The 12,150-nt window shown below is 42.5% G+C and overlaps 1 protein-coding gene across 2 annotated transcripts in view; it reads left to right on the plus strand.

Annotated features, from left to right (window-relative positions):
* Positions 1–12,150, plus strand: part of ptch1 (patched 1) — a 61,342-nt gene that overhangs the window by 8,996 nt on the left and 40,196 nt on the right. For both annotated transcript variants that reach the window (XM_088076629.1, XM_042488180.2), the window contains exon 3: positions 11,218–11,407. In XM_088076629.1, the coding sequence (XP_087932755.1) occupies positions 11,218–11,407 (190 nt within the window). The remainder of the gene's footprint in view (positions 1–11,217; positions 11,408–12,150) is intronic.

A 12,150-nucleotide genomic window follows, 5' to 3' on the forward strand; every position in this document is an offset into this window, starting at 1 on the left:
ACCCAATATTTTTCCTGGTTTGCACAGAATACACTACATAGAGTCATCTATCTTTCTCTCTACATCCATTTCACCGTGAGCATTCACGCGCACATGCACACTTTTTCACATTTTCCAAACTGGACTCAATTAAGTTTGTGTTTATCAGTTCGCTACAAACAGGATTAAACCTCTATAGAAGGAATAACATTCCAGCGTGTTGTGTTAAACTTTACGAGTTGATGAAAAGTGCAGGCTTGCTGGTGAGGGATTTAGTGTGGGGAAACATTGCGCCTCTGGTACTGTACACAGACTTACAGTGCTGTTTTCTCAAGCTCGCTCTCCCTCATTTGAAAGCAGTTTTGTGTATATTACCCCTACCTGGCAAAAGTGAAATAACTTTTAAAAAACTTGTTCACCATGCTGTGTGTGTGTCTGTGTCAGGCGAATGCACTCCCATTCACAAACGACATCCTGAGATGCCTCCAAGCTCTCTGTTTACATTTTGCATTCTTTCAAGCGCTCTTATTCAAAAACCAGAGCCCTGCGAATGACCGACCACAGGAGACTGTGGAGAGAATTACCCTCCCCCCTCTACCTCCTTCTCTCTCCCTCTCTCTCTCTTCTATCCCTCTCTTTTCCTCTCTGCCAGAAAGGTCTCTCTCTTTACCCGAGCCTCCTCCCCCCTCCTCCTCCCACCACCACCACTCCCCCGTCCCTGGCTGGAGAGAGTGGCCTCAGAATGCCAGATGTATTACAGAGTGAGCCACGGCAATGTAAACACTCAGCCCTGCCATGAGAGCAGGGTGGTCTGGCCTCCCTCCTTCCCTTCCCTCCCCAACTATCCCTCCCTCCCTCCCTCTTCCCCTTTCCTCTCTTCCCTCCCTCACAGCGCTGACTGCCAGAGGGGTGGAGAAAGTACAAAACAGCAGAGGGAGTGTGTGTATGTGTGTGTATGTGTGTGTGTGTGTGTGTGTGTGTGTGTGTGTGTGTTGGGGGGGGGCAAGGGAAGAGGCAGGAGTATAGTAGCGGTAGTGTGTTTGTGTTTTGGCTGCAGTGCCTACCGTACACCGGGAGAAAGATTGGGGTGTGGATTGATGCTTTTCAGACTGCAAGAGCAGAGAATTTTTCATGCAAACATACTATAAACATCTCCAATTTGTGTGTGGAATTTTTGAAGCCCCTCTGGCACGCATGGGTTACGTACGTAGCTGTATAGTTCATTGCAATTCCTACAGCGCAACGTCATAGAATCTGGCAGCAGTGGCAATTACACAAGTACCACACATGCACACGCAAGGCATAAAGATACAGCGATATAAAACATTTCCTCTCTCAGATGATTGAGAGGTTTGGAGCTCCAGATTGAGTCAGTATGCGTCAGAGTGAAATAGTCTCCGGTGCTGAGACCGCCCTGCGAGTCTGACTAAAGCATGAGGACATTGGGAGCACTTGTAACCCAACAGGCTGTTGTGCTTAAAGTGCAGCAAAGCCTGATGGGTATCACTTATTTTCTGTCTCTATGGTTTTCTGTTATAAACATTCACATCTGACATGTTTTTGTCCAGAGCTGCTCACAGCAAGTCCTGAACAGTAGTCGTGTGCATGTCCCATGCCATATTTAGGCCAGATGCAGGATAACAATTTCAGTATAGGAAGAAAAGATCTGCACATTGCATGGAAAAGGGTGATGTTTGTGCTGGGGCTTAATCAGGCAAAATGCAAACATTGTTGCCTCTTCCAGTTTAGGTTTAAAAGTTTGTATTCCAGTGTTTTTATGCTGTTTTCCTGCTCAAATATAGTATAGTACAAATATAGATTGAGCTTTGGTATCACTTGATTTGTTTGCTGAATCTTTGAGCAGTATTTTTTAGTTAATGCCTCTTTTATCATTATTTTCATATTAACAATGGATCAAATGTCTGTGTAATGTGAATAGCTTAAAGTGGTAAACCCACAGAGTATAATCACCAACACTGTAGTTCCCATCAGCACTACAGAGTGTTTTAGCCTCTTTTAGCTCATTGTTTTGGTTTTCCGGACTGTAACCTTCCTTTTGTGGTCTACTCTCACAGTTCTCATCAGTGATGTTTTTGGCTCACATAAGGCAGCTGTATGAAGCAAACTAACTCTCATAAACCCACTGTACACTACACTAAGTTAGCAACAACCTGGCGAACATTGTGGAGCATTTAGCAGCTTAAGAGCCAAACATTTCTCTCAGGAGTTGGCAGAGAGCAAAACAAATCTAAACAAGCGTGAATATTAGACTTCCATTCGTCAGGTTGGCAAACAAATAAGAAACAGTTCGCTGACACGTTGACTGTAACAGCTTTATGAAGTGGGAGTTTTATGCCGGCATTATGTTGAGCTGCAACTTAAGATTGTCAATTAATCTGTACATTATTTTCTTGGTTAATGGTTTTGTCATTTGGTCGAGAAAATGTTTTTTAAAAAAAAGTTGAGCTGTGCTTAGATGACATCCTTAAATGTTGTGTTTTGTGTACAACATTCACATTTAAGCAGCTGAAACTGATTAATTGATTGCCAAATTAATTGCCAATTACTTTGATAGTTGACAACTTATCAATTAACCGATTGCAGCTCTGGTGTTAACAGCTTTCTGCTCTGCCCTCAAGTAGCCAAAACCATTTGATGCAAGTGAGCAGTCCAGAATATTTTGCAGAATGAAAAATGTGACCGAAGGTATCAAATGCAGTATTGACTTGTACCAATTGACACCAGTACTGATAACTTTTAAATGATACAGAAATCTAGTAACCATAAAAGTATTTATGCGTAAAGGTAACAAAAAATGTAATATAAGAATAAAGTAACTGGAAAGAAATGTAGTTTATTTTAGTCCATTCACTCTCTCTCTTACTCTGCATCTTCTGTTCCACACTTTGGAATGTATGATTTTGGGATACCTGGAATCACAGGCCATCTTTCCAGGAAATGACAGAGAGATGGCTAGTTGAGATTGGCTGCTCAGGCTCATGTCACGGTCTGTTATGGCTGGGCTGGGGGCCAATCACAGGACAGTAAATGCAGCAGAGGGAGATCGCTCACCTGGCTTGCATTGGACAGGCACCGACAGGAGATACAGGATGAGAGCTTTTTTCCCAGCTGTGCTGGAGTTGATTGAATAATTGTTTCGCCTAATTATTTTTGTAATGTCTCTTGTTTTACTTAAAATACTGTACTATCTGTGGAGATTAACACTTAAACACTTTTTACAATTGCAGCAACATCAAATCACACATGTCCTCTTGGTCGTCAATTAATACATAATTTGTCCATTGTATTGGGGTATTTTTAATTGAACCACAACCGCTGCACACATGCACGCACATGCTGCAATCACAGACTTTCAGTCAGCGTTTTCTTGCCCTACTACTCTTTCCACTGCTCTGTGAATCCATTGGCATTGAATAGGATTTTTTTTTTTGGTTGGAGGTGGGGGGTTGGGAGGGGAGAGTGGGACCTGAATGAAGGCAGCAACGTGGAAGAATCTGCCCATTGAGGAGTGTGTGAATGTACACCTCGGGCCCAGGGGAAGCTGCATTGGGAGCCAGCCGACTGCTAAATACACCCATTTTAGGGGCTGCAGGGGCCGGACAGGTGATTAGCATAATCAGGGGCGAGGGGAGCCATACATATGGTAATGCTGGAGTTGGGGGGTGAAGGGTTGGTGGTATGGGTGGGGCTCGGAGAGAAGGGTGTGGGGGGTTGGCAGCTGGGGTGTCACATTTGTGTCAGGGGTCGGGGTGCTCGGGGGTGTGTAGCTGCACGAGGAGACACTCGGCTACAGCTGCACGTCAGAGCATTTCCACTCTGTTTCTTATCATTTCTTCTTCTCTCTTTTCTGTCATCCTCTCACATTTTTCCTCTTATTTGTGGTCACCCACTCTCTACCTTGCTGGTTTTACCCTTCTTCTGTGTGGCAGCCCCCTCCTCTTTGAAAGCTGAAAGGAGAGAGGGAAAAAGAGAGAGGGGGAGCAAGAGAGTGAGGGGGGCTCCACATGGGTCAGATAGGGTCTCGGCTCTCAGTGAGGCCTTTCATCACATATTTGTGTCTATGTGCACACCTGCATTGCAGAGACAACATTCAAAACTGCTACTTTGTATACTGCAGTGTATGCTGCTGCCCCGACTATTATTACTCGTACTTGTACAAAAACTACTACAACTCAACCTTTAGACCAAGTTTTTCTGATGCAGTCTAGCATACGATAAAAGTCTAGAGATATTATTGTGATTCAGGATGAAGGCAAAAGTTGCTCATTGTTTATGGCAAATCAAGTCATATGACAAATATTGTAAACAAACTGATTTTCCTTTTAAAAGTTACTTCTTTGGCAGGAAACTGTGGCAGTTAGAACTTTGTTACTTAGCTTTTCTTAAAGGAGATGTATTCATCATTCAGAGTCTGATCCACGATTGGTTGCACACAGCTTTCAACATAGAGGTGGCTGAGCTAGCAGCTAACAGTGCTAACAGCACAAACAGTGCTGCCACATGCAACAGTGCTGACAGAGTTATCCGTTTTAACCTTTCGGGGTAAACTGGAGGGTGGGCATAACATTTTTCAACTTTTGACTTATTAATGCAGTACAGAGTGGCGAGTGATTAGCTAGCCAGTGGAACATGCACACAGGGACTACTCGCACAGCCGGACCGTACACCACAACAAACCATAAAGAAGCTCAGATTATAACACAAAGGGAGCCCAACTTAATTTCCTACATAAGAGTTATTAGTCTACTATATCTGCATATAGAAAATACTTATTTCAAGCTATATTAATGTATATACATAGCCTTGAACATTTTCGATCATACTAAGAGGTCATTGCATTTCTCATCTTCACAGTGTAGTAAGTTTTACATTTTTTCAGCCATACCTTGTGGCTGCAAAGAGTTGTTAACATTTAGTCTTTATTTGGTCTCAGGATAGCAGTAACAGCTCTGTTATGAAGCAAGAGATATTTTCCCAGCAGGAAAATCAAAGAAGTAAAAAAATGAGTGACTATGGCTGTGGAGCCCCTCTGGGGTCCCATGGAAGAAAAAAAAATTGATGTGTAAATCTGTGTGAATGGATTTGTATAAGATGCCCTCTGACCCATAATTTGTGTGCATGATTTCATATAAACATGCACTTACATTCCTCAATTGTGTGCACGGTTTTGTAAAATGTGCCCTTGTATTTGCAATTCATTCCTTTCTGACAGGATCATCATTATTTGTTCATAAAAAACAATATTTTATAACAATAAGTATTGAAATCTAAACCAATTATAGCTAGAGATTTTGGGATCTCTGTGAATGTCAGATATGCATTATATGGTATTATTAGAAGGATAAACTCTTCATCTTTCATTTAGACAAACCAAAATGTTACCAGATCTCTTGGGATGTAACCTTTTCCCTTCCCTCGCCTTAACTATGAATTATCATGAACTGTATGAACTATACAGCTGTGATACTTCCAGCACCCAAATAGCCTATCTCACATCAGGATAAATGAAATACTTTCACAGAATTCTCATTAGAACTTTTTTCTATTGTCATATTAGCCATAAATCATACATCAACAGACAGAATGATTAAGAATACTAACTCTGTGAATATCTTGGTTGTATTTTATAAGATGTGTAGGTATCATCATTTGCATTCTGATATAAAACCAGATCACTAAACTTTGCACACATAAATCTGAGGGCACAGGTTACCAATCCGTTCACATAGATTTACACATTGTCTTTTTCTGCCATGTGACCTCAGAGGGGCTCTGCAGAGAGCAGATGGTAAAAGGTGGAAGCAGACGAGTGGTGGAGGAAGACAACAGGTGGGTTCCTCCCAGTGATCAAAGCGCTGTCAGGTGATTGGCAGGAGCAGCTGAGAAGGAGACAAACAGGAAAGAAAAGAGGAGAGGAGGTGGTGACGTGAGGTAGGGACTTAGCGTGGGAAATTCTACCTGAACAGTCTGACCAGTAGCAAAGTCAAATAAGAGATGTTTGAGAGGATGATGCAACAAGGATTTGTAAATCACATATGCGCTTTGTGTGCCTTCTGCACATTTGTTCTTCATTGCTAAAGCTCTTAAATAGCTTGAAAATCGGCCTTAGCATAAGCAGCTGTGTCTGATTTTCTATATGAGAGCCTTTTGTTTGAGCTTATCGTGTCTGTGGAGATCATGATATTTCTATCTTAACAATTACCTTATCTTAAGACAGTCACATGAAAACACACGTTTTTTTGTTACATATGACATCTCATGCAACAGGTGTAACTTGCCATGTTACATCTTTTTTAAAACCCCTTCCTTTTATGTAAATCTGATAGATTTTTTTTCCCTATAATGTGTGGTAAACGTATAAAAACATCAAATTCATATGCATTTTATAAATCTTGACTGTGTTTAACTATCTTTTCAAGTAGCTTTTGGCTGTTTTTGTAGTTTTTGAGAATGGTTTTCAAAGATCACATTCTCATGTAGGTGTTCTGCAGAGGGCTGTGCTGAGAGCTCTCCGTCTACTTTGGCGGTATAGGGGGCTCAGGGTATGGGAGGTCGCTGTAGACTTGGTGGCAGAGAGATGACCTGGTTTTGGGGGGCTTCCTCTCACCACAGGGGGTCCCTGCTGAGAGGGGGCCTAATCCAGCTAATCCTTTCTCTGCACACACACACACACACACACACACACACACTTGCACACAAAGATGTGTTTAGCCACATGCACGAACATACAGTATATTTGCGTATGCGTGCATGAGGTCCTGCTCATACACAAATGATGCATTAAGCGTCTTATAGCATGGTCAAGTATTAAATCAGACTCCTCTTAATGAAAGTAAAACGGATTCTGTAGAAAGGTCATTCCATTCATTTGTATACCAGCATCACGCTCAGGAGTTCCCGGAGTTGTTTGCTGCTGGTGCATGTTTTCCCTGAAAGTGAGGGATGCTTCCGTTGTCAGGAGTAAGAGATGTGCAGGGGGTGGGGCTACGCTGTTGTGTGTTGCATGGAAAAGAGAGAAAGTTGGCGAGAGGAAAGGGGGGTGGGCTGGCTTTGACAGAGGGGCCGGGCTGATTGCCATCATGATCTGGCCAATCACAGAGTAGAGCTGAATAGAGCAAAGAGAGAGAAAATGAGAGTATAAAGACGAGGGGGAGTTCAGAGCTGAAAGGAGGGAGGGGGGTGATGTCAGTTCCTTAGAAACCTACTTTCTCCCTTTTCGTCCCTGCAGCCCCCCGTTCCCCTACTTTGAGAATAGGGGGGACCAGGGGTTAATGTTATGCAACACAGTGAATACCCGCACTGAGTGCTCCAATACAGTGACACACATTGGCCTGCTTCTCTTCTTCTTCTTCTTCTTCTCCTCTCCTCTTCTGTTCTTTTCTCACTTTGATTCTGTGCAGGTTTATTTTTGAGAGGAGCTCAGTTTAGAAGTGTTTTTGACCACTCAACAGGAAACACATGCATGCAGATATAACACACATACATAGATGGGTGGCAGTACACATTAACGCAGGTGTGTCAGTTTGAGGATGTCTGCTGCTAGAGGGCAGTGCTGACATGATTGGTCAAATCATTGATTTAGAGCTGCTACTACTCACACAGCAAGCAAACAAACTCTTGCAGATGGAGCACGAAAGAGTCGGCAAGATATTCTATGAGAGACAACATCATTTGGAAAGCATATTGAGTCTAAACAACTGCTTGCTGTTGCTCGGAAAAATGGAAACATTCGGATGTGTGCTTGTCCACTTATTTTAGTTGCATCCAACAAGGAAGAGGTTAAAGACTAAGAAAAGCAGAAAAACAGTTCTGAGAAACTGGAAGCAGTGAATTTGTTGATGTATTGTTAAAGAATAACATACAACAACAATTATCAATTATCTTGAACTGTTGCTGATTGCTTTTCTGTTGACCAACTGATCGGTTAAGACGTTCTAGCTGTAAATCAATTTGTCATTTTCAAATATTTGCTGGATTCAACATTCAAAATGTGATGATTTCTTTTTTTGATAAGTATTATGTGACCATGTTTCAGGCCTTTCTTTGTTGCTGTGGTAACATCCAGTGGGTGATTTGAGGGGAGATGAGGAGGGATAGTATCTTACATTTTGACAGAGCATTTCTATTTTAACTGGCATACTATTTCCAGCACTGGTTTGGCAGACCACAGACCATGCATGTGTTGAATCATCTTACGTGATGCTGCTTTACAAATCAGATCTGTGCATTGTGATAAGCAATGATATTTGAGTGAGTGAAACATGCAAGGAAAAGGCAAGATGAGAGACAACATACAAGTGAGTCATTGAAAGGTAAAGTCACATGGCATGCTCTAAAGAGAGAAGAGTGGTCAGCAAAAACAGAGCTTGTAATCAAGAGTGGACCAACTCCTACATGTCATTTTTTCTCACAGGCAGTTCAAAACCAGTGTCTCATCATATGATCAGAGACCATGGTGGTTAGTAAAAGCACAGAGCATCTTTTGAGCAAACATATCCACTCAAATGTGAATTTGGGGTAAAATCAGATGAGTGTTGCTTAAATGAATAGCAAATTTAGTTAAATAGAAGAGAGCAATGCAGAGAGACCCGAGTGAGAAACAGAGTCGGTATGGGAAGCACTTGAAAGTCAGTGACACTTTGTTTTAGGTCACAGCAGCTGAGCCTGGAGCGAGACACCTTCGAGATATCAACACATGCCGGGGTCAACCAGTTTTCTTAGGAGAAGGAATATGGGAATATGTGTCATTGAAGAAACACAGCTGTGTGTACACACACACTCACACGCACATGCTCACCAGTACGTCAGCGCACACTCACACACTCGCACATTTTCTTGGTCCAGCTGGGGTGTTAATTTCACCCCGAGGCTGTGTGAGTGTTGACCCCAAAACGCTGTAACCTCGTGAAGTGTGGAATTCTCTAAGCCCGAGGCCGTGATGTGCTGTTTCCTGTAGAGAGAGAGTACATTCCTGCGACTTGTCCTGGTCCTTGCTGCTCGCTGTAAACTCGGGGTCTTTGGGTGGCAGTCTGCAACCTGGAATGTGTTCAGAGCAGACAGTGAGTTCTTTCCAAGCTTTCTCCTCTTAATCAGACCTTTCTTCATCTCCTCGCACATGTAGAATCTGAAAAGTGGGTGCACCTCTCTGTCCACACCCATGTTTCCCCTCAGCATCTTAACCGAGCCTCAGGCTAGCTCTGCCTTTGAGCGCTGAGTGTACCAGACAAGTCGACTTGTTAGTGCACTGTCAGTGTGCGTAGGGTCTAAATCAGTTCCATGCGTGCTCTTTTGAAGGGAGGGCTGGTGTAACGTAGCCGCGTAGCTGGCCTAGCAGTGGAAAGCATGTCGCTCCGGTTTGCCCGGGCCTGCTATTAATGATGAGTATTATAAACATGCCTTCAGACAGGATCAGATGGGAATGCTGTTTGGGTCCAGAAAAAAAGAAATCAAGTGTGTTTTCCTAATGCCCGAAGACATGGCCCCCTCCCTCCCTGTTCCATTGGTCTGACTGGGTGGTCCAGCTCAGCAGAACAGGCATGCTTATGTTCAACTTTAATGCCATTACAATGGGCTGAAAATATTCAATCTATGCCTGCTGTTGCACGAATCGAGCGGAATTGTTAAATTGGATTAGGGCATAATAAAATGTTACAGAGTTTTCACACAGTCGGCTCTCTCACTGGGCAGTTTTCATGTTGTGTGTGAGAGCGAGTGAAAGAAGATGACTATAAATGCCCGAGCTTTCACTGAACGTTCAGTCACTGATGATGGAAAGGCTCAAATCCTCTGCTCGTAAATCAGACACAGATACACTGCACTGAAGGATGCACACGCAGCCACACGCACATACACACACACATCTCAGGCTGAATTGAGCATGAAACATGCACTAAAACATGCACTTCTATATGCTTCAGAAATTTGCGGGCATTCATTTTGTTTGATGTTGTATTTGACTGAAAATTTAGACTTTGCCCATGCTTGCATGACAGCAATTGCCTGCATTGCCTGTTTGTGTGTGTTTGAGAGAGAGACTTTGCCAGACTTGCCTTGGCTGTATCAGGCTGGAGCAGGGCGGCTCAAGTGCCTGAAAGGCTGCTTTTGTAGCTCGGGCTAGCTGAGAGCTCAGAGCGCACGCACAGGGCTTAGTCCCACCACGATACTGGAAGCAAAGCCTGGAAGAGAGCCTATCTCTCTCTTTATTAAACACATGCACACACACTTACTGTCACACACACACTTACATGTAGTCACCTTTGGTCTGGCGCTGCTGACTTGCTGGCAAATTTGAGTAGGATTGCTGAGCTGTTTCTGTGAAATGTGGATTTGTCGGAGTGATGTTACCACCTTCTTCTGGACTCAGAGGAGTTGGGATGTTTGGATCTGCAGTGGTGCAAGCTCACTGTAAGCAAAGTACTTTTGTTTAAGATAGAAGTGTGATAACGATCTGGCCGGGCTAAGATGTCTTTGGGTTTGATTTGCACAGGATCACTTCTTAAGTCACAGATGTTTGAACACATGATGCCGCTTGTGTGTATGTGTGTGTGTGTGTGTGTGTGTGTGTGTGTGTGGGTGGGGGTGGGGGGGACATCTGTGTTTAGGATATGTCACTTTCTGTCAATGTTGAAAAGATATATGTACCTACAGTGTAATGTGTTTAGGGCTCATTATTTTCAATTTGCATTACATGTATAAAGTAATATAGTAGCATGACGTCACCTGGACACCTGCAGTAACGCTGCACAATATGGAACAAAAAAAAATCAGATTGCAATTATTTTGACAGATATTAGGATAGGCTACGAGTCAGGATTTTTGTGAAATGCTGACTTTTACATTTCATTTTCACTGAAAGAAAGTGGAGCCCTTTCCTCCACGGCACAGAGCCGTTTATTCATCTCTTGACTTTGCTTATACCCTTAGAGGGACAGCGGGGCATGTTCTCTCGTTCTATCACTAATCTTTTAGCAAATATTAGAGAGAGTAACTTTTTTACTGCAAACTGTGATAGTCGCTGTGTTTTTGCAGCAGAACTTGTGGGTGCATGGAGATATAAAACATAAGTTAAAATCAGTTTAAACCTTTGAAAATCAGTAGAAGCTGAAAATGATGAGCCTTAAATGGACCAAATAAAATCCAGTACAAATGACTCTACATACAGTTACAATGTCTTATGATGTTTGCACAAGTTTAAACGCATTCACTCTCCTTTTACAGTTGGTGGGCGTGTGAACCAGGAACTGAAGTACACGCGGCAGAATATAGGTGAGGAGGCCATGTTTAACCCTCAGCTGATGATCCAGACGCCGCGAGAGGATGGAGCCAATGTTTTAACAGTGGATGCGCTTCTGCAGCACCTGGAGTCAGCTATCCGAGCCAGCAGAGTTCATGTTTACCTTTATAACAGGTAACCAACTATTCCATGTCTGCCTGTGTTCCAGTTTTGCCTCGCCTCATGTCTGAGTGTTTTTAGGCAGAGGTGTGGACACAAGTCACATGACTTTGACTTTCCTGAATAAACCAACCAACGTTAATGCTATTTATTCACAGCAATTATTTCCCTAAATACACTTTGTTTGAACCAGGAGAGAACAATGAAAAACTAACATTACGTTACCAAGCGCCAGATGGGAAAAAAATTATACCTAATATGATATGGTTTACATACAAAAACTATGTGGTCGTCATCAGGGAACAAATTGCAGTATTCAAAGCAGACAGGTTGAAAATTACAACAAGAGACACAACAACTTCCAATTTTGTTTGACGTTTGAAGTTGTGCAAAGAAATAGTTGTGCAAATTTTAATAATATAGCACTGTATTACTAAAATGCAATGTCAGCACAACTTTTTATTAAGTTCAGTCACGTGTTTTAACAAATACAAGTTCAAAATGGCATTTGGCGAAGAGCACAAAATGACTAGGACTTCAAACTCAAAAGTTTAGGACTTTGAACTTTCCTTTGGTCCTGAGTGCAAAGACTTGAGACATACTCGTGACTTGCAAAACAATGATTGGTCCCTCCTCTGTCTTTGAGTATCATATATTCCAGTTCAGGACAGTTCAAGTCAATTCCATTTTACTTGCCAAAATTAATTAATCAGATTTTTTTTCTCAAAGGGCAGTTTAATGCTTTCAAGTAACAATAA

The sequence above is a fragment of the Plectropomus leopardus genome, chromosome 4 (assembly GCF_026936395.1).
Source record: "Plectropomus leopardus strain MGB_pleo_1.0 chromosome 4, ASM2693639v1, whole genome shotgun sequence".
Classification (NCBI taxonomy): domain Eukaryota; kingdom Metazoa; phylum Chordata; class Actinopteri; order Perciformes; family Serranidae; genus Plectropomus; species Plectropomus leopardus.